The sequence below is a fragment of the Schistocerca serialis genome, chromosome 6 (assembly GCF_023864345.2).
Source record: "Schistocerca serialis cubense isolate TAMUIC-IGC-003099 chromosome 6, iqSchSeri2.2, whole genome shotgun sequence".
NCBI lineage: Eukaryota > Metazoa > Arthropoda > Insecta > Orthoptera > Acrididae > Schistocerca > Schistocerca serialis.
The window spans coordinates 682,284,158-682,309,125 of record NC_064643.1 but is presented as its reverse complement, the minus strand read 5'-3'; the positions used below and the strand labels follow the sequence as shown (position 1 = coordinate 682,309,125).

The following is a 24,968-nucleotide window of genomic DNA, read 5'->3' as shown; positions in this document are numbered from 1 at the left end:
GAGGTGAATATTTCACATTGACTGCTCAGGTAATCTGGTATCTGTTGGTTGCTTGAGAGTTACGAGACTAAACAGTGAGGCTTTCGGTCCCTCATTCATGGGATATTCCAGCTGGCATTGGTGACACCAGACAGAATTCTAGTAAAATTGTTATAATACGTATGACTGATAAAATCAAGACATCGAGAACAATATTGACACCAGATATGGGGAAATAATTACATGAGAGATCAACGTAAAAACGAAAGGGTGAGGCTGGTGTGCAGGCCAGTGAGCAGGTAGCCCCACTCCCCTCCCCTACCCTCCACGGGTGGACCACATGCCCACTTGTCAAAGACAGTAACAAAATAAAAGATTCCTTCTAACATGGTAAAGAGGTGGTTTCTAATAGTAAAAGTGGATAGGCTAAAAGCATGAAGAACACCAGAACGAAGTGAGACAAAGAATGAGGCTGGTAAATGGTTAGGTGCAGCTTAGAGTCCTCCGGGATTCAGCATGTGGTGGGAGCCATACAGCTCGCTATCAACCCACAAGTGATCCAATATTCTCAAAGTGTTGATGATGGGAACAGAACCCACTCTCTCACAGGAAGAACAAAAACTTGTCCAATTGTTCTTTCATCATCAGCTTCTATCAAGGATAATCAATCTATAACATCTTGGCTTCATTGGCATGCTGTATGAAGGCATAAGCCTAAAAAAGTAAAAACAGGAAGAGAGACAAAAAGAACTAATTGCATCTAAAAAAAAATTAAGAACAGTGTAAAAACAGAGATTATAAGCTGAAGGACGCCCCAGATCAGCGTACAGTGAGAGGCACCCTACCTCCAAACCTAACCATCCTGCCCCCCCAAACTGAAAGCACTTTAAAACATTACATCTGAGAATAAAGTCCACTTTCTCAGAGAAAACTACAAACCAATTCAGTTTTCCAACATAGTCCACAAACATTAGAGGCAAAGAATCTGAAAGATTGTATGTGCTTACTGTGCAGAGCCAGATGGAGGGAGAATTCCACCACGATGTGAGGTACTTTTTGTTAGGATTGATAAACTGCAATTTGGGGATGGCTCCTTACATAAGATACAATTAAGGTTATGACCGATGAGGTGGTGAAATAGGATATTGAATTCCTTCGAGGAGGAATGGAATGAGGAACGCAAATCAACTATAACTTTATTGACAGCGCAGAGTTTATTAGTGGGAGGAATATCCCACCAGATTATGTTCCTTCTCTACTGCTCCTGGATTCATTGAAGTTAATTTTGAGTGAGTACTTGCTTCTCCAGCAAAATAGCTGCCAATTCATTTCCTGGGTTCTCAAGAAACATGGGATCCAAGAGACAACTGAGCAGGTACAACTAGCCTAAGAGAGAAAATCATAAATAGCAAAATAGCAGATGTTACAGGGTGACAAGAGTAAAATTGATCAATAGCTTGTTTGTTTCGTTTTGTTTTAGGGCTCAAAAACAACTAGGAACATATGCCCCCATTTCAAAACTGTGAAACACGAAGACAAAGAGAGGGGTTAAAAACGACTATATGTCAATTCCAATGAATGAGACATCTAAAAACAGAGATGTGGAAAAAGGACTATAAAATATGCCATAGCGAAAAGGAGGATCAATAGCTTTGAGACATATGAAATCACTAAAAATTAAAATACAGTCAAGGAAGGTATGTTTAATAAAATGTAAGGCTCTATTAACCCTTTCATTGCCAAGTGCGCACATCCGTGTGTGGTTAGGGCACTTCACACAGCAGTGCCCACCATTCTGGGCACAATAGGGCACTGAGCACTGCAGCACCTGTTCCACTGAGCTGTTATCATTGCATGCTCTTCTGCATTTTATTCTCACTTGTAAGTTCTTAATATAAAGCTTACTTTGAATATTCTTTACGGCTGATGTTCCTAAAACTAATAACACTACAAATATTGCCTGTAACTTCCAAGTAGTCTTCACTAACTACTATGTCGCACCCGTGCATCAGCATAAACTAAAGATTCAAGTCTAAATCCCATCTGAAAATCACAAAGATCAAATATTTATACACCAAAATGACAGCTTTTAGACTGAATGTACTGTTTGAAATACAAGGTCCTATGAACACTCAGATGTGGACTCTGACCACAATCTATTGGTTAGGACCTGTAGATTAAAACTGAAGAAACTGCAAAAAGGTGGGAATTTAAGGAGATGGAACCTGGATAAACTGAAAGAACCAGAGGTTGTACAGAGTTTCAGGGAGAGCATAAGGGAACAATTGACAGGAATGGGGGAAAGAAATACAGTAGAAGAAGAATGGGTAGCTTTGAGGGATGCAGTAGTGAAGGCAGCAGAAGATCAAGTAGGTAAAAAGACGAGGGCTAGTAGAAATCCTTGGGTAACAGAAGAAATATTGAATTTAATTGATGAAAGGAGAAAATATAAAAATGCAGTAAATGAAGCAGGCAAAAAGGAATACAAACATCTCAAAAATGAGATCGACAGGAAGTGCAAAATGGCCAAGCAGGGATGGCTAAAGGACAAATGTAAGGATGTAGAGGCTTATCTCACTAGGGGTAAGATAGATACCGCCTACAGGAAAATTAAAGAGACCTTTGGAGACAAGAGAACCACTTGTATGAACATCAAGAACTCAGATGGAAACCCAGTTCTAAGCAAAGAAGGGAAAGCAGAAAGGTGGAAGGAGTATATAGAGGGTCTATACAAGGGCGATGTACTTGGGGACAATATTATGGAAATGGGAGAGGATGTAGATGAAGATGAAATGGGAGATATGACACTGCGTGAAGAGTTTGACAGAGCACTGAAAGACCCAAGTCGGAACAAGGCCCCCGGAGTAGACAACATTCCATTGGAACTACTGACGGCCTTGGGAGAGCCAGTCCTGTCAAAACTCTACCATCTGGTGAGCAAGATGTATGAAACAGGTGAAATACCTTCAGACTTCAAGAAGAATATAATAATTTCAATCCCAAAGAAAGCAGGTGTTGACAGATGTGAAAATTACCGAACAATCGGTTTAATAAGCCACAGCTGCAAAATACTAACACGCATTCTTTACAGACGAATGGAAAAACTAGTAGAAGCCAACCTCGGGGAAGATCAGTTTGGATTCCGTAGAAACACTGGAACACATGAGGCAATACGACCTTACGACTTATCTTAGAAGAAAGATTAAGGAAAGGCAAACCTACGTTTCTAGCATTTGTAGACTTGGAGAAAGCTTTTGACAATGTTGACTGGAATACTCTCTTTCAAATTCTAAAGGTGGCAGGGGTAAAATACAGGGAGCGAAAGGCTATTTACAATTTGTACAGAAAGCAGATGGCAGTTGTAAGAGTCGAGAGACATGAAAGGAAAGCAGTGGTTGGGAAGGGAGTAAGACAGGATTGTAGCCTCTCCCCAATGTTATTCAATCTGTATATTGAGCAAGCAGTAAAGGAAACAAAAGAAAAATGCGGAGTAGGTATTAAAATCCATGGAGAAGAAATAAAAACTTTGGAAATGAGACACTTAAAGTAGTAAAGGAGTTTTGCTACTTGGGGAGCAAAATAACTGATGATGGTTGAAGTAGAGAGGATATAAAATGTAGACTGGCAATGGCAAGGAAAATGTTTCTGAAGAAGAGAAATTTGTTAACATCGAGTATAGATTTAAGTGTCAGGAAGTCATTTCTGGAAGTATTTGTATGGAGTGTAGCCATGTATGGAAGTGAAACATGGACGATAAATAGTTTGAACAAGAAGAGAATAGAAGCTTTCGAAATGTGGTGCTACAGAAGAATGCTGAAGATTAGATGGGTAGATCACATAACTAATGAGGAAGTATTGAATAGGATTGGGGAGAAGAGAAGTTTGTGGCACAACTTGACCAGAAGAAGGGATCGGTTGGTAGGACATGTTCTGAGGCATCAAGGGATCACAAATTTAGTATTGGAGGGCAGCGTGGAGGGTAAAAATCGTAGAGGGAGACCAAGAGATGAATACACTAAGCAGATTCAGATGGATGTAGGTTGCAGTAGGTACTGGGAGATGAAGAAGCTTGCACAGGATAGAGTAGCATGGAGAGCTGCATCAAACCAGTCTCAGGACTGAAGACAACAACAACAACAACATGAACACTACGAAACTTTTGTCAATACAAATTGTTTGGAATGTAGTGAGTGCTATTCCAAACTTCCCTTTAAGGTACGAAACATCTGATCTTATTTTGTACAGCCAATCATCTTGAGAAGGAACACTGGTAATGCAAAAATGCAGCATTTGGAGTTGCAAATATCAGTCACTAGACGTTATGGTACCAATAACCAGAGTTTTCAGAAGAGGATCATTTGACATATGTTCAAAAAATGTAAGTTTTTTAGTTCTTGCCAGGTGAAGAGTTATTACCAGGAAACCATACCTTTCTGCTATTCAGTTATCTTTGCAAGCCTTCAAGTGTATCTCCTCAAACAGTAGTACCCTGAACAGAGTAGTAAGTATCAGTCTCGTCTACAATAACTGAGACTAATTTCTCCTTGAACTAAGGTTTTCTGGAACTTTAAGAGCCATACCTGAATATGCTGTGCCAAAATCATGAACCCCGTGGTTCAGATCCCCCAATTTGCTCAAAAATTTGCCTTTCTTCACTTTGGACATGCCATCTTCACATCCATTATTGCTGTCAGTTATACTACTGGAAAGCGAAACTATGAAATGAGAAAAACTGCTCTCTGGCCCCTGAAGTGTTGAAGGATGATAATCAGGAGACAGAGTCCTCAGTTTCAGACAAAAAAAGAGAAAACTCACTCTCACTACTACTTTCCAGAGGATACATTCTACTCCCTCATAAGAGTACACACACACACACACACACACACACACACACACACACAACTTTCAAACAATGAAAGAATACAACGCAAGCCATGAGACCAAGAAACTGCAATTTCCAAGATCTGAGTCACATCAAGGGCCCTTTAGTAACCCTACAAACCACTTGAAGCTCTGCAAATGACAATGTGTTACCATGTCACTAGCATTTACAGAGAAAACCCTGAAACATACACATCTCCGCCGTTAGCGCTCTGGCACTCTCAGCTCCTCTAGCATATGTATGTTGTTAGCACTGTACGATGACTGTACGTGGATATATACATCGCTAAGAGTTAAAGGGTTAATTGTTATCAGCTCCACTGTGAAACCACAGCACATTCCAGGCAACAAAAGATGTTCAGACTGACAGGAGACGTAAAGTGTATATTGTCCTATCCATGGTTTGAAAGTCATCTGTGTATATGACAGCAGCACCCAGACACTCCTGAAGAACTAAGAGGAACAGATATTGAATGGTCACAGAGGCGACAAACTTCAGATTCCTGAAAAAGAAATCAGTACCAGTTCATGGTTGTATGAATAATCAAGGAGGAGTACTTGGGAATACCACAGGGAGCTTGTTCTTTGTGGGTTGACGGAAGTCCTGGTTGAGGGTCTCAAGGCACATTCCAACTGGGGAATCCAACCGAGCGCGAGTGACATCCTGTTTGAAGGAAGTGAAACATTAAATGATTAGAAAATTGCCATATAGTTATTGTTTAAGTGTGCAAGAGCCGGTATTATTGGAACGGAAGTGGGAAGACCCCCAGCTCTGGTAACGAGACTGTATGGGGTTGCTCAAGAAGGCTCCAGTGGCCAGACTTATTCCATGATTATGCATTAGGTCCAATAATTTCAAAGCCAAATGTGTACTGATCCACAAACCTTGCAACCATTGTTCAGTCAGGACGAAACCAGGGACCAGTAACCACAGTAGAATAGCATGATTCGCACCCCGAGAGGTGTGGGTGAGGAAGCACAGAATCTTAAGGTTTCACATGCCGCTCATTTTACGCTGACAAACATAGGGTAGCCATGTCAATGCATAAACTGCAGATTTGTGGGGGCACATTCGAAGCCATGGGAAGGATAGAACCAGATAAACTTTAGATGGCTCTTTTCTACATCTTCACCAACACCTCTACATCCCAGTGTACCAGTAATTAGGGTTTTTAATGCTCCATTCATGTATGGAGTGTGGGAAGAATTACTAAATGCTTTTGTGCATGCAGTAATTATTTTAATCTTATCCTCATGATCCCTATGAGAGTGATATGAAGGCCGATGAAGTATATTCCTAGAGTAATCATTTAAAGCCAGTTCTTTAAACTTTAACAGACTTTCTCAAGATAGTTTACATCTATCTTCAAGAGTCTTCCAGCTCAGTTCCTTCATATCTTCCTGACACTATCCCACAGATCAAACAAACATTTATGCACCCATTCTCTGTATACGTTCAATACTAGAACCTGTCACGACACTGATTTGTGAGTAGTCTCCTTTGTCGTCCCTAAAAAAAGTCCTCAATCCAGTCATAAATTTCATTTGATACCCCCAACGATCATACTTTCGACAATAAGCATAGGTATAGTACTGAGTCAAAAGCTTTTCAGAAAGCAAGAAATGCTGCATTTAGCTGAATACCTTGATCCAAAGATTTCAATATCTCATGTGAGAAAAGTGCGAGTTGGGTTTCACATGACCAATGTTTTCGGAATCCATGCTAGCTGGCACTGACAAGGTCATTTGGTTCAAGATACCCAATTCTGTTTGAGCTCAAAATATGTTCTAAGATTCTACAACAAATTGAAAGATATTGATGGTAGTTTTGTGGATAAATTTCATTGCTCTTCTTGTAGATGGGTATTACTTGTGCTTTCTTCCAACTACTGGACACTTTTGTTCAAGGGATCTATGACTGATTATAGGTAGAAAAGGGGCTAACTCTGCTGCAAATTCAATATAGAATCTGACAGTGATTCCATTGGGCCCTGGAACTTTGTTCAATTTTAATGATTTCAGCTGTTTCTCAACACCACTGATGGTAATACTCATTTCTCTCAACTTTTCAGTGATGTGTGTATTAAATTGCAGCAATTTTCCTGGGTTTTCCTTTGAAAAGGAACATTTGAAAACAGAGTTAAGCATTTCAGCTTTCACTTTGCTACCGTCAAGTTCCTGTCTCATTTGCAAGACTGGACACTAAATTTTAGAGCTACTAACAGCCTTTACATATGACCAGAATTTCTTTGGATTTTGTGAAATATCATATAACAATATTCTGCTACAGTAGTCATTGAAGGCATCAATCTCTCGACAGCCAATTGTGTTTCATTCAGCTTCTGTCCGTCTTTAGCCCTGGGCTTTGTTTTGCATCTATTATTGTAAGCTGTTTCTTTAGAAATTTCTTTCCAGCGAGTGCATACCACAGACGGTTCTTCCCATTATGAACTGTTCTACTGGGTACACACCTATCGAGTGCATGGTTTTTCTTTTAAACTTGAGCCATGGTTCCCCTGCACGCTTCTGCCCTGTGCTGAAAGTTTCAAGTTCCTCAGTTATGTATGACATTACTGATTTTTTATCTAGTTTACTGAACATATATGCCTTTCTCTACTTTTAGTTGTCCTTTGTACTTTGGTGATCAATTCAGCCACAACCGTGTAATGATCACTGATACCAGTTTCAGATGTGGACATCCTCAAAGAAGTGGTTCTATTTGTTGCCATTAGAGTCAATATCCACTGAAGAGCCAAAGAAACTGGTACACCTGCCTAATATTGTGTAGGGTGCCTGCAAGCACACAGAAGTGCCCCAACGTAATGTGGCATGGACTCTACTGATGTCTGAAGTAGTGCTGGAGGGAATTGATCCATGAATCCTGCAGGGCTGTCCATAAACCCACAAGGATACAATGGGGTGAAGATGTCTTCTGAACAGCATGTTGCAAGGCATCTCATATATGCTCAATAATGTTTATGTCTAGCAAGTTTGGTGGCTGGACATGAGCATTGCTGCAGCCACTCTGTAGCAATTCTGTAGCAATTCTGGATGGGTGGGGTGTCACACTGTCCTGCTGGAATTGCCCAAGTCTGTTGGAATGCACAAGGGACATGAATGGATTCAGGTGATCAGACAGGATGCTTATATACGTGTCATCTGTCAACATTGCATCTAGACATATCAAGGGTCCCATATCACTCCAACTGCACACGCCCCGTACCATTACAGAGCCTCCACCAGCTTGATCTGACCCCTGCTGACATGCAGGGTCCATGAATTTATGAGGTTGCCTCCATACGCCTTCACGTCCATCCGCTCTATACAATTTGAAATGAGACTTGTCCGACCAGGCAACATGTTTCCAGTCATCAACACACCAATGTTGCTGTTAACAGGTCCAGGCGAGGCATAAAGCTTTGTGTCGTGCAGTCGTCAAAGGTACATGAGTGGGCTTTCGGCTTCGAAAGCCCATATCAATGATGTTTCGTTGAATGGTTCACAAGCTGACACTTGTTGATGGCCCAACATTGAAATCTGCATCAATATGCGGAAGGAATGCACTTCTGTCACATCAAATGATTCTCTTCAGTCATCGTTGGTCCCGTTCTTGCAGCATCTTTTTCAGGCTGCAGCGATCGGAGATTTGATGTTTTACCGGATTCCTCATTCATGGTACACTCATGAATTAGTCATACAGGAAAATCCCCAGTTCATTACTACATCAGGGATACTGTGTACCATCACTAGTGCGCCGCCTATAACACCATGTTCAAACTCACTCAAATCTTGCTAGCTTGCCACTGTAGCAGCAGTAACTGATCTAGTAACTGTGCCAGACACTTGTTTGTCTTATATACGTGATGCCAATCACAGCACCATATTTTTGCCTGTTTACATATCTCTGTATTTGAATACGCATGCCTACACCAGTTTCTTTGGCACTTCAGTGTATTTTCATCATGAGAGGGGTCCCTAACTATCTGTTCTAGCTGATTTTCAGAGAAGGAATTTAGTTATATTTCACAGGATATCTTATCACACCCACTACGAAAATTAATTTTCACAACTGAGTGCTGGATGATTGAAGTCTCCACAGATGACTACAGTGTGGCTTGGGAACTTACGTACAAGTGAACTGAGGTGTTCTCTGAAGTTTTCAGTTACATCAGGATATGAGTCTGGTGGGCAACAGAAGGATCCAATTACCATTATATGCCCATGCCTGATTCTAAGTCTTGCCCAAACAATCTCACATGCAGCTTCAATTTATATCTCGGTGGATCTGAGTTTCTTGTCTGCTGTGATAAATACACCACCTCCATTTCCCATTTGCCTCTCTTTTTGATATATGCTTAACTATTCTCCAAAAATCTAACATATCAATTTCAGGTTTCAACCAACTTTCTGTATCTAGTATTATGTGAGCTTCATTCCTTTTCAGGAGAGCTTCAAACTCTGGCACTTTGTTGTGAATGCTTCAGCAGTTAACAATTAGAATTTTAATACTCTCACCTATGGGAGGCATTTCTTTCAATCTGACACTGATACTTCCAGGTTTTATTCAGCTATCGTTATATGGATTGGATGGAGAATCACCTACTCTAAAAGTACCATTGTGTGCACCCCATGAAAAGTCATCTAACTGAGTAGTAGGTTCTGATGTGTAGTTCACATCTGACCCATTCAGGGGAACCCCACATCCTATGGTTTTGAGGTGATGTTCAGCAAAACTTACAGATTGGAAGCTGTATCCAATGTTGAATTCTCTCTTTGAAATACAGTGCAGGAAAGCCATTGGTCCAATAGGAGGTCACTAGCCCACTGATGGCAGTAAGGCAGAGTATAGCCCTGACAGATGATGTCCTCTTGAATGAATGGGGAGCTGAGTGATATTGTAAGTGGGCGATCAGAGGGCTATAAATTGACGATCAAAATGTTTGCATCACTGACAACAGATGCCCTATGTGAGTCAAAAATGACTGCAGTGAGATGCTGGGAAGCAGAGGCACATCTTACCAAGGGTGGGATGTAGTGTTCAACATTTCTTCTTACTACATTTAATTAGGTAGTAAGCCTTTGCACAGAGCCACATAAAAGTGATGATGTCTAGCAGTGAAGGTTCTCACTTGAGATGTTCAAGGGTCCTTCTATGATCCTAAATAGTTATTTCAATATCTTTGGCTCACTGTGGAACCAGCAGCTGGTGGAGGGGGCCCTTGGGAAGACACACAGCAGTTCCAGCAGCATGCAAAAAAGTTTCTGATACATCTCCCACAACTTTGGCACTGCAATCTGCTAGAGGGGGGATGAAGGTGATGACAGATATATACAACTGCCTCTTACCACTTCAGGGGCTGCAACATGGCAACTGGTCGCTTGGGTGGTAGCAAGGAAGCAACAGCATCACTTAAAGTGATCAATGTCACTAAGATCACCATATAATGACAACTGTAGCGAAGCCACAATATTGGGGCCAAAATCTTAAGATAGATAGCGAAAAAGGTGCCACAAGTAGCACGAAAGTAGGTAGGGTACCATCACTGAGAAGATATGTACCAAAACTGGAAAGAAGCTTGTCAATGACAAGGACACTGCCAGATGATGAGATACTCCCCCACATGGGGTGGCTCGCACTGAAATCACCACATAGGAGAAAGGCAGAAGAGTGGGGTGGGGGTAAAGTATTCATATAAAGCTGACCATCTCAAAAATTTAAGTGTCCTGTCCAAGGGTGAATGATGTTGTTGTGGTCTTCAGTCCCGAGACTGGTTTGATGCAGCTCTCCATGCTAAAGGGTGAATAGACATTGTAAATTGTAAGTGTTGGGGGTTGCTCGCACTAGTGCAGCTGTCACTACCAATGTGGTACCGAGATGGATCCACACTCATACAACTGTGCAAACCAATTTACAGACCCCTTCTGATGCTGTTTTGGGACCAGCTTGGTTCCAATAGAAGGCATGGTAACCTTGAAGGGTTGGAGAATGGTCATCAGTGATATACCATTCTTGGAGAGCAACACTGATCACAGAACAGTCTGATGTTAGTTGATATATCTCTGGCAGATGACAGTAATATCCACTACAGTTCCATTCATTCATCAAGTTAAGCGTACTCTTGTTTAGCAGGTGATGACCAAGCCTGAGCATAGCTCAGGCCACAAAGCTGTGTTTAAAATACTGCACCCAAGTATAGCTCAGGATGCGATTTTTTGGATGTGCAAACCACCTGGACTCATTTTGTATGAAATGAATGTATGGATGTCTTGATATCTGTCACTTGGCAGACACTGCCTTCTTTTGTCAATTTCTGAAATTATTTCTTTAGAAAGTTTTAGCGAATGTAACAAATGATGTTGTGAGTGGCTGAGCCAATACATGATCACGTTGAATAAATTTTGTGCATGTACTCATTAGGTTTTGCAGTTTGCTGTAATTCTGGTACAAATACATCACATTTGTTGATTGAGCAAGAAATTTTCAAATCTCAGGAGGAAGGAATTGCTCAGTAACTCACCTCACACTTTTCTTTTGAAGTATACTCATACTTTCTATCATCATTATTTTAAAATTCGTAATCTATCAAAGAAGTAAATCAAATGTGGAAAATAAATCTTGAAGGTTTGTTTTTTATTATGTATTATTCTTGCAGATATGTCAATTACACACCTGCCAGGAACACATTAAATTATTGCATAAATGATTGGTTTTCTACGGCCCATGTTCTTCTAAGTGGCTGGTCTTCAAAGTTTTAAGTGTGAAGGGGCCAAGAGCACAAGTCACACCCCAGGATCACTGCCTTTCCCCAGTGATTATAAAACATCATTGCCAAACAAAGGTTCTGAATCCAATGGGGGGATATGGCACCTCTGGGGTCACCCAATTAGCATTCTCCCAAGATCTTCTCTTTAACTACTGCAGAGGATCAGGACCTTGCAGGGGTTTATCTGCTGTGTGTGTAGAAACTGAAGATGAGCAGGCAGTCCTAAGATCCACAGTCTGTGGTTCCTTCAGCCAGTGACTATTGTAGGGTCCATGATCGGCAGATTTCTGGGGAGAGGGTTCCCTAAGGGCAGCCCTGTTGCAATTAGATGCCACAGGAGGACACTACTACTCTGACCAGGTGCAGGCAGTTGAGGGCAAAGATGTTTCTGCACGAACCACAAGGGGAGGGGGCAAGGGGTTCTTTATCACCCCCATGGGCTCATTTACTTGTGAGACTACCAGATGTCAACACTGAGGGAAAGGATAACTTCTGGGATTCAAAATATAAGAGAGAATCTGAGACCATGAGTTCCTTGCTTTTGCATTCCTCAATTATGTTATCTCTTAAGGGAACCTGGACAGCAGGGAAAGGGATGTGAGGGGAGGAGACTCCACAATTGGCACACAATGGTGGTTGCTCACATGTAGACTTTTCATAAAGTGGTCGATCAGTCTCCACAAGACTTGTTCACACAAGAAGACAAACGCCCGAAGCAATGGCATTTAAACGAACACATTGAAGGTGGAAAATACAGTTTCACATCACATCAGTAAACCAAGATTTTAACTCTCTCAAGAAGCAAGTACCTCTCAAAAGCAAGAATAAATACGTCAGCATCAAATTTGTTGTCTGACGGGTCTCAAAGTACATGATGTCTGAAATGGACCCATCACTTCTCAAAGTATTTGTGAAGTTCTGTATATGATTGCAGCATTAAGTTCTATTGAAAAATTGGAACGCTGTATCGTGTTTTGGTTATTATCGGGTGTTACAGCGGTACATCACCAAGTTTCTTGCAAGATAGTAATGTTCAGGTCTTGTTAGGTGTTGTTCTTTTAATTAAGACAGAACCTCTTCATAGTTCACTGAGGTAAGTGATTTCCCCAAATATGCTATTCTTATTAGCTGCATAGGCTTAGTAGGCAGCAAGGACCTTCCACCTGTCTGGGTGGAAATCAGGAATTGTGAGGAGTAAGTTTCTACAGTTCATTTAATTTTGCTTAACTCTCATGGTGTAGCTGAGGAGGGATTGCAAGATCCTCATGGCTTCACTGTGCAAGATGGCTGTCATGATACTACCTCCTCTAGTTGAGGGCTCTCCCAATGGGTGCCATCCAGCCAGAACAATGACCACCAGGCTGATGGTCATTGCCTGGAGTCCCAGGTGCAGGCACCGAGTGAGGTGGCAAGTGGTTAGCACACTGGACTCGCATTCGGGACAACGACTGTTATACCCGCATCCTGCTATCCTGATTTAGGTTTTCTGTGATTTCCCTAAATCGCTTCAGGCAAATGCCAGGCTGGTTCCTTTGAAAGGGCATGGCTGACTTACTTCCCCATCCTTCCTTAATCCAATGGGGATGAACACTGTTTGGTTCCCTCTCCCGAATCAACCAACCAACCAGGGGCAGGCAACTACACTTTGGCATGTTAGGGGAGGTAATTGCTCCACCATCAATAGTGTGATCACTTATGTAATTGGAGGGGGGGGGGGTTCCACCTTGTGGGTACCTGACAGCCCCCCACACAGACTGGCTACCAGGCTGGGTATTGGACGACCATCCCTGCAAAGCCTGACTTCAGTTTCAGTAAATACAGTATTTTAGAAAAGGTATAAATCAAAGCTGTATGTCAAGACCCAACATTAGTTAACCAAAATGGGTGTTTCAAACTAACTAATATTTGGGGGTGGGGGGGTGGGGGGGGGGGAGTAGGGCAGAGGGGTTTGCAAGAGCCATAATTGATGCTTGTCAACAATGAATTCGTCCTTCAGAGCAAAATGAGAAAAGATACAGTTATAGAGTAAGATCACAGCACATACAAGGAAGAATTACTGCAGTGGCGCAAGACCTTATGCCTTCCACTCACAAATGTGTTGTGAGGATCTTCAGGTGAAATCTGTTTCTTGCCGCAATTACTAAGCAGAACTATAAAGGTCAGACAAATGAAGAAAAGATAGATAAAAAAAAAACACAGACATTCCTGCCCATTGATTTGCTTCAGATGAATAGTTGCATGCTTAGGTACAATCATGGTTTTCTAGGCAACTGCAAACATTTTTCCATGAAGGCACTGACTGTCTTAGAGGTATTAAAGGTTATGGTGATTACTGTTGAAATAATAAATAGTTTACTTACTTTATTTCCATCTGTCTTGTTTTTATTTTGACTGCACTTTATATCCTCCTACCTCTCTTTACACTTCTGTTACTGCCTGTAGTCAGTGCTGCTACATCAGCCTTATGATAATGATTCTATGCTCTACTTTAACTGAGTCAAAAAGCTTGGGCCTGTTTGTAGCCAGAAGATAAGATGTTTCCCTCCAGAGTCAGAAGACTGACTGCTCCAGGTAATTTTCAGATAAGCCGATTACAACAACAATACGCAATTCCCTGTCCATACTACCCACCTTACTCCTCGATATTCCCAATCTATGATTGCTAAATTGAGATATCGCCATAGTACCATATTTATTTATTTTATTTACACGTCTAGTTCCGTAAGAACTAACTGAGTAGCGAATCTCCAAGGTCATGGAATGTGTCAGTACATGAAATTACAGCATAAAAGTAATAACAGGTAATATAAAATGTTTATGAAACCAAAATAGGCAAGCCATAAGTTTAAGTAAATGCAATCAACAACGTAACATAAGAATTAGCTTAATTTTTCAAGGAACTACTCAACAAAACAGAATGATTCACCTACGAGGAAATCTTCAGTTTCGATTTGAAAGCACATGGATTACTGCTAAGTTTTTAGAATTCTTGTGGTGCGTTATTGAAAATGTATCCCGCAGCATACTGCATACCTTTCTACACAAAGGTTAAGGAAGTGCAATCCAAATGCACATTGGATTTCTGCCCAGTATTAACTGTATGAAAGCTGTTAATTCTTGGGAATAAGCTGATATTGGTAACAAGAAACAGCAGTAAAGAAAATACACATTGCCCTCTCAATGTCAAAATACCCAGACTAGTGAACAGGGGTCAACAAGAGGTTCGCGAACTTACACCACTTATTGCCTGAACTGCCTGTTTCTGAGCCAAAAATATCCTTTTAGAATGGGAAGAGTTACCCAAAAATATAACACCATACGACATAAGCAAATGAAAATAAGCAGAGTAGACTAAATTTTGTGTCAAACAATCGGTAGCCTCAGATACCATTTGAATAGTAAAAATGGCAGCATTAAGTATTTACATGCAAACTTCTCTCAGTTTACATTAAATGTTCTGCCACTACTGCTCCTGAGATTGAGGGTCTATAACAGCATCCAATTACAAAGTTTGACAAAATAATTTAATTGGAGAGATAAAAAAGTTATTCACCAAACGGTGGCAAACACACGTAAAAGGTTATTATTAGACAAGCTTTCAGAGCCAGAGGCTTCTTCTTCAGGCATAAGGGTTGAAGGGGAAGGAAGAGGGGTGAGGGAAAAGGACTGGAGAGAGGTAGATTTCAGGAAAATCATCCAGAACCGCAGGCCATGAGAGACTTACCGCTTGGGATGAGAAGGAAAGACTGACAGTTGGGGGACTGCAATGGTCAAGATTTGGAAAGCAGAGAGCTTAAAGATGGCAGACAGGATAATATGCAAGACAGATATCACTGCTTAAACTTCATGATGAGTTAATAAGAGTGAAAAGCTAAGTGCATTGTAGATAAAAGAGGTGGGGAAGCGGGAGTGAAAAACAGACGGGTAAGACAATGAAAGATATAGAAAACTAAAACAGTGTGAAGAAAGAGTAGTTACTGTGAAGAAATGCTGAGACAGAAGAAATTAACGTACATCAGGGCCAGTTGGGTACCAAGAACCGAGGACATGTTCCAGTGCTAGTTCCCACCTGCGGAGTTCTGAGAAACTGGTGTGGGGGGAAGAATCGAGATGGCGCATATGGTGAAACAGGCACCAAGGTCACAATTGTCATGTTGTAGAGTGTGCTCTGCAACATGATATTGTGTGTTGCCAGTATACCCTGTCTGCCTATGCCCATTCATCCTAACTGGTAATTTGGTGGTAGGTATGTCAATGTAAAAGGCCAAACAGTGTTTACATAAAAGCTTGTATATGACTTCTTGTTTCACAGGTGGCTCTCCCTTTGATAGTATATGTTTTGCCAGTTACAGGGCTGGTGTAGGTGGTGGTAGGAAGGCGCATAGGGCAAGTCTTGCAGCAGGAACAGTCACAGGGGTAGGAGCCATGGGTAGGGAGATGGGTGCAGAAGGAGCATAGGGTCTGACAAGAATATTGCGATGATTAGGAGGGTGACAAAAAGCTATTCTAGGTGTGGTGGACAAAATTTCAGACAGAATGTATCATTTCAGAGTGCATGCTTTTAGAAAGTCATGACCTTGTCAAAGTAGTTAATCAATACAGTCCAGACCACGATATAACTGAGTGACCAGTGGTGTGCTTTGAAGTTGTTTTTTAGAGGGATCAGCAATACTAGAATTGGATGTGATGGCCCAGGGAATCTGATTCTGAACTAGGCTGGTGGGAGTAACTACGTCTAGTGAAGGGTGAGGTGAGAAAGGTGGTGTATCACAGTAAAGAGTCTGCATCTGAACAAATACATTTGCCCCGAAAGCCAAGGCTTTATGGGAGGGAATGTTTGACATGGAAAGGATGGTAACTGTCATGAAGTAAGAACTGCCATTTGTCGGTAGGTTTAATGTGGACAGAATGTTGTAGCTGGCCTTCGATGAGTAAAAGATCACGATCAAGGAAAGTAGCATGGAATTCTGAATAGGTCCATGGCAAATTTAATTGGCGGAAAGTATTCAGAGATTCCAGAAATTTTAACAGATCAGCCTCACCATGAGTCCCTGTGGTAAAGATGTCATCAATGTATTTAAACCAAACGACTTATGGATCCCAGGAAAGCCCCCTCAAAGCAACCCATGAAAAGATTGGCATAGGAAAGAGCCATTCTAGTTCCCATGACCGTACACCTGATCTGTTTGCATGTCTGCCCATCAAAGGTGAAGTAGTTAATTAAGGTGAGTAGGAAGGATGTCATAGTTTTGGAATCAGTTAGGTGCTGACTGAGGAAATGTTCAGCAGCAGACAGATGATGTACGTGGGGCCGTTGGTTTACAGGGAGGTGACATCAATGGTGACAAGCAAGGTATCTGGTAGGAGTGGGACGGGCATGGATTTCAGACCATCTAGGAAACAGTTATTTTCAATATAGGAGGGAAGTCTTTGTACTATAGTTTGCAGGTGCTGATCAACTAAGGCAGAGATATATTCGGGGGGGGGGGGGGGGGGGGTGCTTTGAAACCAGCAACTATAGGACGGCCAGTATGATTGTGTTTGTGGATCTTAGGAAGAAGGTAAAAGGTGGGGGTGCATGATTTGGGTGGGATGAGAAGTTCTATGGGTTGAGGTGTTAATCCTTGTGAGGGGCCTGAGGTTTTAAGGATGGACTGCAGGTCACTTTGAATCACAGATATGGGATCTTGATGACAGACACTGTATGTAGAGGTGTCAGACAGCTGGCATAGACCTTCACGAACATATTGCTTTTGGTCAAGTACCACAGTGGTAGATCCTTTGTCTGCTGGGAGAATAATGATGGAGTCATCAGCTTTTACGGAACACAGAGCCTGGATTTTTGCAGAGGACAGGTTAGGATCATGTTGTAGGGACCTGAGGAAGGGTTGTGAAGCAATGCTGGATGTGAAGAATTCTTGCAAGGCTCATAAGGGATGATTTTGAGATAGCGATGGTGGATCAAACTGGGATCATGGTCTGAACTGTTCAAGGCAGGGCCCAATGTCAGGTTACCTGTTGGAAAGGTTATGGGATTGGGTTGCAAAGTGACTTTTCCAATTGAAATTACGTGTGAAAGAAAGTAGGTCCATCACCAAAGCAGCATGATCAAATGCAGGATTAGGGCTGACAGTGAGACCCTTAGGGACACTGTACTGTTTTGACTAGTTCTTGTGATTATGGATTCCTTCATCCTCCTTCATTTGCCCCACTTCCCTCCCTTTCAATCCTTCCACCTGAAGAAGCAGCCACTGGCTCCAAAAGCTTGTCTAATAATAACCTCCTTTTATGTGTGTGTTCTGTCGCTGCTTTATGAGTAGATTTTCTATCCATCCAAATAAATTATTTTGTCAAAAATTTATTGTTTTCATTGTTACAATTACAAAGCTTGATATACTTTTAACACCACTCTTCAGCCAAATTATTTCACAATTGGAACCTGTACTAACTCCACCAGATATACATTCCAATTGGAATTCAAAATTTCATTGCCATTAATATCAGATTTCAACCAGCTTCCTGTATGTAGTACAGTTTGGCATTATTACATTATTACCATTTATAAGATAGGCTAGTTTTTATTGATACTCCTGCTGCTGACAATATTATATTGACAATTTCCTTTTCCAATCTGCCATAATGAATAATTAACAGTGCCAATATGACTCCCTCTCTGAAATCAGAATGTAATTTATTGGACCTTTGGAGGGATTTCTCTACCCTATAAAACCAACATGTGTATACCGTGGCACACAAGGCTCAAACAACTCTACCCAATGCTCAACAGGGCAAGCACACTGAGTAGGAGGGTGTCTAGGTCCATGTACATGACTCTGATTAGACCTCTGATGATGTATGCAGCTCCCGTCTGGGGATATGCAGCTCTTACACACCTGCACCGCCTGCAGATCATACAGAACAAAGTGCTACGCATCATTAGCAACACTCCACACTACACATGCACCGTGGATCTTCACAATGAATACAGCCTTGAAACCCTCAAGGAAGTATACAAAAAAACAAGCCACACAACAGAACAGAAACTAGAAAGACATGAACAATCCTTTCACCTTTACTCTGGGAAACTATGATCACAACCACAGGTGGAAGCATAAGTGGCCAAAGACTCTACTAGCTAGGGTACAGCCACCTACAGCAAGCTAACATACACTAACAAGCTACAAACATCAGCAAACCCCTGCATATCCACAACATTGACTGGATATACCAGCTGCTATTAAAGCCGTCCAACAGGCTACAGCAGGGAAACCGACAAGCTCGCACACTGATGCACGAACAAATTGCCAACACCACCCTACATTGTGCATCCGGTACATGACCTATCGGACACAAAAAATTGATGAACCTAACTGTTACAGGTATGCTGACACTGACTAAGAGATCAACACTGTTACCCAACGGCAGCTGCAGCTGCCGAGTAATAGCACCACACGACGTCAAAGGTATCGACATGCATGATACCCACTACTAATAAAGCCTACCCTTGCATGACCTGTCGCAGGCAGCAGACATCCGCTACTGCTCTTACTACCCAACCTAACTATCACAGAGGTTTCTTCCCTTGGCTCTTGCTTGGCACTTTCTTCCTCTGCCCTTCAAACCGCTACCCTTCATTTGGCTTTCGACCCAATCTATCTCCAGATGAGTGCGTATTAATGATTAATCTTAACCAGATGTACGCAAGCATCGAAGTACCCACATCCTGTGACACCACACTTTAGTGAAAACTAACCCTTTGGCAGAGATGGCAGTAGACCTTTTGAGTTGGCCATCATGCCAGTGTGGGCATGGAGGGTCTCCACGTCTTATTACAGCCGAAAGTGTTCTGCTACTCTTTCAGTAGCTTCCTGTGTGGATGCCTGGTCTGGCCTGTTAACAGCGATTCTTCTACATTCCTCTATATAGCAGAATGTTGTAATGTTGAAATAATTAATTCTTTTTCAAACCATGCTAAATTCTTTTCAGCACCTATCTCAAAACATACAATATGCTATTTTATGAATGGAAGGGAACCTAATGTAATAAATGTAATACTACAGTCAAGTCAGTATAAGATGATCCCTGAAAGTTGCAATAAGCTGAGTGCAGCAGCTTTACACACCTACCTCAACCATAAATGTGTCTATGGCAATGCCTCAGAGTTGTCACAGCTATACAGATGATACTATTTTCAGCTGCAGCCATTAACATTATGCAGCTGACAGCTGGCAACAGCACTGCTGTCAGGGATCATTTTATGCCAACTGGACTATAGGTTACTTGTATGATTCTAGAGACTATAAGGTAGTCAGGAAAAATGGAGATATGAAAAAATTTAAAATCACTTTGATAGTCTGATAATTAAGAAACTGATAAATATAGCTATCACAGATTACTGTAACACAACTTGCCAGTAATTTTTATTTTCTTTGTGGGGGGGGGGGGGGGGGGGGGGGAGATCCAATCAGACATGGAAAGTAGCAAAATCAAGTGGTGCTAAATCCAGGATTGAATAGTGAATTATTATTAAGAGGATAGCTACTACTCACCATATAGTGGAGATGAGGAGTTGAAGATAGGAAACACAAAAAGACTGTCAAACAAGTAAGCTTTTGGCCAAAAATGCTTTAATCAGAAACACACACACACACACACACACACACACACACACACACACACACGATAAAAGCAAAATTCACAAAATTTTGTGAGTGGGAAAAATCCTCTATTCTAAGAAAAATGTGTTCTGCGTCTATATTTGTAATGTCACTAACAAGAAGGTGGTTCAGTTTAGCTTCTGTATTCCAATTCCAAATACATTCATTCATTATTACTCTGAATCTAGTATTTCTGCCATTCTGCAATCACTGCTTTGCATCTCATGTTATTTCAAAAGCACCTTCCATACAAGCACCTACTGCTGATACATGCAGATCCAAATGATAAATTGAAACAGGAGAACAGACACATGCACATTTTGTAGCCCCTATTTAAGGAACTAAGTAAAAACAAAGAAAAATAATAATAAAATAAAGAAATGCTTAGAAAAATAAAAACCTGATGCAATGATGTGTTGATCTCTCTACGGTTGGAATCTACATCATCTACACTAATGTGAAACCGACGCTGAAATTCCGTAGCAGCAGACTCCAAACTTCGTTCTCGTACATTCTGGTCAGTGCAAACACCCAAATTTCTGCAAAACAAATTAAGTAGATAAATCAGAAACTAATAAGCAAAAGAATAAAGACAGAATTCAAAAGTCCTCATGTAGAACCAAAAGCCTTTCATTTAAAAAAACACAATGGCAGGAAAACAAAACATAATGGAAAATGCGTACAGAATGTTTACTGGCTTAAAATTCTTCTTTTAACAGTCTAACAAACTTTGTAAACCAGATCAAATATTGTGCAATTGCTGGAAAAAAGTTTTAACTGATATTTTATGAACTTTTTTGTGTTGCTGTACACTGTTACATATTAAACATGACATGTTTTTGTGAAAGTGAATACAAAGACATTTTTTATGTTTGTTGAACTGACAAAAATCACAACTATTACACTGTATTGAACTGGAGTGTGGGAGATGGAGAGGGGGATGGAAGAAATTTGCATTGACCACTGGTGATCATGCATTTTTTTTTATCACTGTCTAGTTCAAAGCTTGTCAAACCTAAATGCATGTACAGGGGACAGACAAAAATGTTAAACCACCAAAAACAACACATTGCCATGTCTAATATGGTGCACAAAAACTGTTTGCTTCCAAACAAGCTTCCAGGTATCTCAGAATGCATAACTACAGGTCCTCTATGGTTTTCTTTTATCATTCTTCATGCAAAAATAATGCCAAGTTCAGATAATGATGGTGAAGACATAAAGCAATCACGCGTCCTTTTCTCCAAAGTAGACCACAGGGGCTCAATAATTTTGAGATCTGGTGACTGTGGTGGCCAGGGCACACAGGACAATTGATCATCATTCTCTCAAAATCAGCCCTGCATGAGGCGAGCGGTGTGAACATGGGCCCTGTTGTTTTGAAAGACATCACCACCAGTGGGGAATAAATACTGTACCATGGGACGGACCTAATCAGCCAAAATGATCACATAATCCTCAACAGTAATACAACCTCAGAGTAACTTTTTTAATGATACTTGCTGCCTAAATAACCACCAAACCCCCACCATGTTCTGTTCTCGGGACAATCTCCGCAGCTAGAAGTTGGAAATAGTGTGCAACAAGTCTCATTCAACCAAATTACTTTCTTCCATTATTCCATAATCCAGGTTTTATGACACCAGCATGACATTTTTTCTGTTACCAGCATTTGCAACACTGCCACGTGGTTTTGGAATTCCAGATCACTCTGTACCATATTTTGGTGCCAACAGTGTTTGTGAGTGCGACATTCCATTCTACAAGGACTTTTGCAGCTTTCATCCTTTTTTTCGTCACAATCCTCTTCAATGAGCATCCGTCACAATCACTAAACACATACTTTCAGCTGCATTGTGACTTAGTGAATGATGATCTGCTGCTTTCCCTATAAGTTGTATAATATTCTCTTTGTTGCCTCCTGAAACACCAAACACTTCAACTCCCTTGGTTTATTTGACACTACAATAGTGAAGCCATAGTGTCAGCACATAAAATTTTTCCTTAAAAAAAATTACATACTGTGATTATGGCTTACTATTGTAGTGTCAAACATTTAAGTCATATTTGGTCACACTCCTTACAACAATTATGTTGGAATACAGAATCCCTTGGTTAAGGGAGTACTGGTCATATGGGCACTAACAATTTGCCTACATTCGAATTCACTTACCTCTGACATAATGCACTCACAAAACAAAGAACTCTGATCTGACCACAACTGACACTTTGAATATATTGAGGACATTTCACAGGTGCTGCTTGTGGTCAAACAGAACAGTGTAATCTGCAGTCTTGGCTGGTGTCTATATTTATGTTCAAGCGTGTATTTCCATATTTCTGACCAACCTCTGTCTATGTGCAAGAGGTTGAAAGTCTAGGAGTAAACGAGATAGCAGTTGTACTATTGTTCTCCGGGTGAAGAAAGTATGATGAGAGCCAAGTATTTCCATCTTTAGAGAGAAAGTGACCACAACTTAGTCCAAAAAATTATTATTCCTTTCAAAATAGTGTAACAAAGTTGAAATAACATCATCATCAAAGTTGCACCAACAAATGCAAGAATGTCTTACAGGTAAATAACAGACACCAAGAAAATACTCAACCATTGTGGCTCAGAAAATTCAGCCATTGTGTAAAGAGAATTCTTTCCTTTCTTTTTGGTGCCCTTTAATGCAGCCAAAGATGGGTCAGGACTGGTATGGTTCTTCTCTTAGATCCTGGAGAACCAACAATCTTCATATTTAAAAATAATATGAATATGTTGTTGTTGTGGTCTTCAGTCCTGAGACTGGTTTGATGCAGCTCTCAACACTACTCTATCCTGTGCAAGCTTCTTTATCTCCCAGTACTTATTGCAACCTACATCCTTCTGAATATGCTTAGTGTATTCATCTCCTGGTCTCCCTCTACGATTTTTACCCTCCACGCTGCCCTCCAATGCTAAATGTGTGATCCCTTGATGCCTCAGAACATGCCCTACCAACCGGGCCCTCCTTCTTGTCAAGTTGTGTCACAAACTCCTCTTCTCCCCTTTCTATTCAATACCTCCTCATTAGTTACATGATCTACCGATCTAATCTTCAGCATTCTTCTGTAGCACCACATTTCGAAAGCTTCTATTCTCTTCTTGTCCAAACTATTTATCGTCCATGTATCACTTCCATACATGGCTACACCCCACACAAATACTTTCAGAAATGACTTCCTGACACTTGAATCTATACTTTATGTTAACAAATTCCTCTTCTTCAGAAACGCTTTCCTTGCCATGGCCTGTCTACATTTTATATCCTCTCTACTTCGACCATCATCAGTTATTTTGTTCCCCAAATAGCAAAACTCCTTTACTACTTTAAGTCTCTCATTTCCTAATCTAATTCCCGCAGCATCACCCAACTTAATTCGACTACATTCCATTATCCTCGTTTTGCTTTTGTTGATGTTCATCTTATACCCTCCTTTCAAGACACTGTCTATTCCATTCAACTACTCTTCCAAGTCCTTTGCTGTCTCTGACAGAATTACAATGTCATCGGTGAACCTCAAAGTTTTTATTTCTTCTCCATGGATTTTAATACCTACTCTGAATTTTTCTTTTGTTTCCTTTACTGCTTGCTCAATATACAGATTGAATAACATCGGGGAGAGGCTACAACCCTGTCTCACTCCCTTCCCAACCACTGCTTCCCTTTCATGCCCCTCGACTCGTAACTGCCATCTGCTTTCTGTACAAATTGTAAATAGCCTTTCGCTCCCTGTATTTTACCCCTGCCACCTTTAGAATTTGGAAGAGAGCTTTCTCTAAGTCTACAAATGCTAGAAACGTAGGTTTGCTTTCCTTAATCTTTCTTCTAAGATAAGGCGTAAGGTCAGTATTGCCTCACGTGTTCCAACATTTCCACGGAATCCAAACTGATCTTCCCCGACGTCGGCTTCTACCAGTTTTTTCATTCGTCTGTAAAGAATTCGTGTTAGTATTTTGCAGCTGTGACTTATTAAACTGACAGTTCGGTAATTTTCACATCTGTCAACACCTGCTTTCTTTGGGATTGGAATTATTATATTCTTCTTGAAGTCTGAGGGTATTTCGCCTGTCTCGTACATCTTACTCACCAGATGGTAGAGTTTTGTCATGACTGGCTCTCCCAAGGCCGTCAGTAGTTCTAATGGAATGTTGTCTACTCCCGGGGCCTTGTTTCGACTTAGGTCTTTCAGTGCTCTGTCAAACTCTTCACACAGTATCTTATCTCCCATTTCACCTTCATCTACATCCTCTTCCATTTCCATAATATTGTCCTGAAGTACATCGCCCTTGTATAAACCCTCTATATACTCCTTCCACTTTTCTGCTTTCCCTTCTTTGCTTTCCCATATATACTAATACCCTGATGGGGCCTTTGTAAGGTCCCAAGTGACACCATTTTTTCAAACTGTTTGTGTACTGTTCACCCGAGGTGGGATGTGGGATAAAGCCTAGTATTTACTTAAGTAGATATGTAATACTGCCTAAAAATCATATCAAGGCTGGCTAGCATACTGACCCTGTCAGTAAACTGTAAGGTGGATTCAATCTGATTCTGACGCACCTTGCTAAGTTTCGGATGCGGGCACTTTACTGCACTCTGGTACCCAGGTGGGTGTGTAAAGGGAACTGGAGCATGCAAAATAGCTAATCTTTGTATTC

General features: G+C 41.0%; 1 protein-coding gene across 6 annotated transcripts in view; it reads right to left on the bottom strand.

The window, feature by feature from the left end:
- LOC126485091 (E3 ubiquitin-protein ligase Nedd-4) overlaps positions 1-24,968 on the bottom strand; it is a 187,818-nt gene that overhangs the window by 103,062 nt on the left and 59,788 nt on the right. For all 6 annotated transcript variants that reach the window (XM_050108697.1, XM_050108700.1, XM_050108698.1 and 3 more), the window contains exon 8: positions 20,682-20,820. In XM_050108697.1, the coding sequence (XP_049964654.1) occupies positions 20,682-20,820 (139 nt within the window). The remainder of the gene's footprint in view (positions 1-20,681; positions 20,821-24,968) is intronic.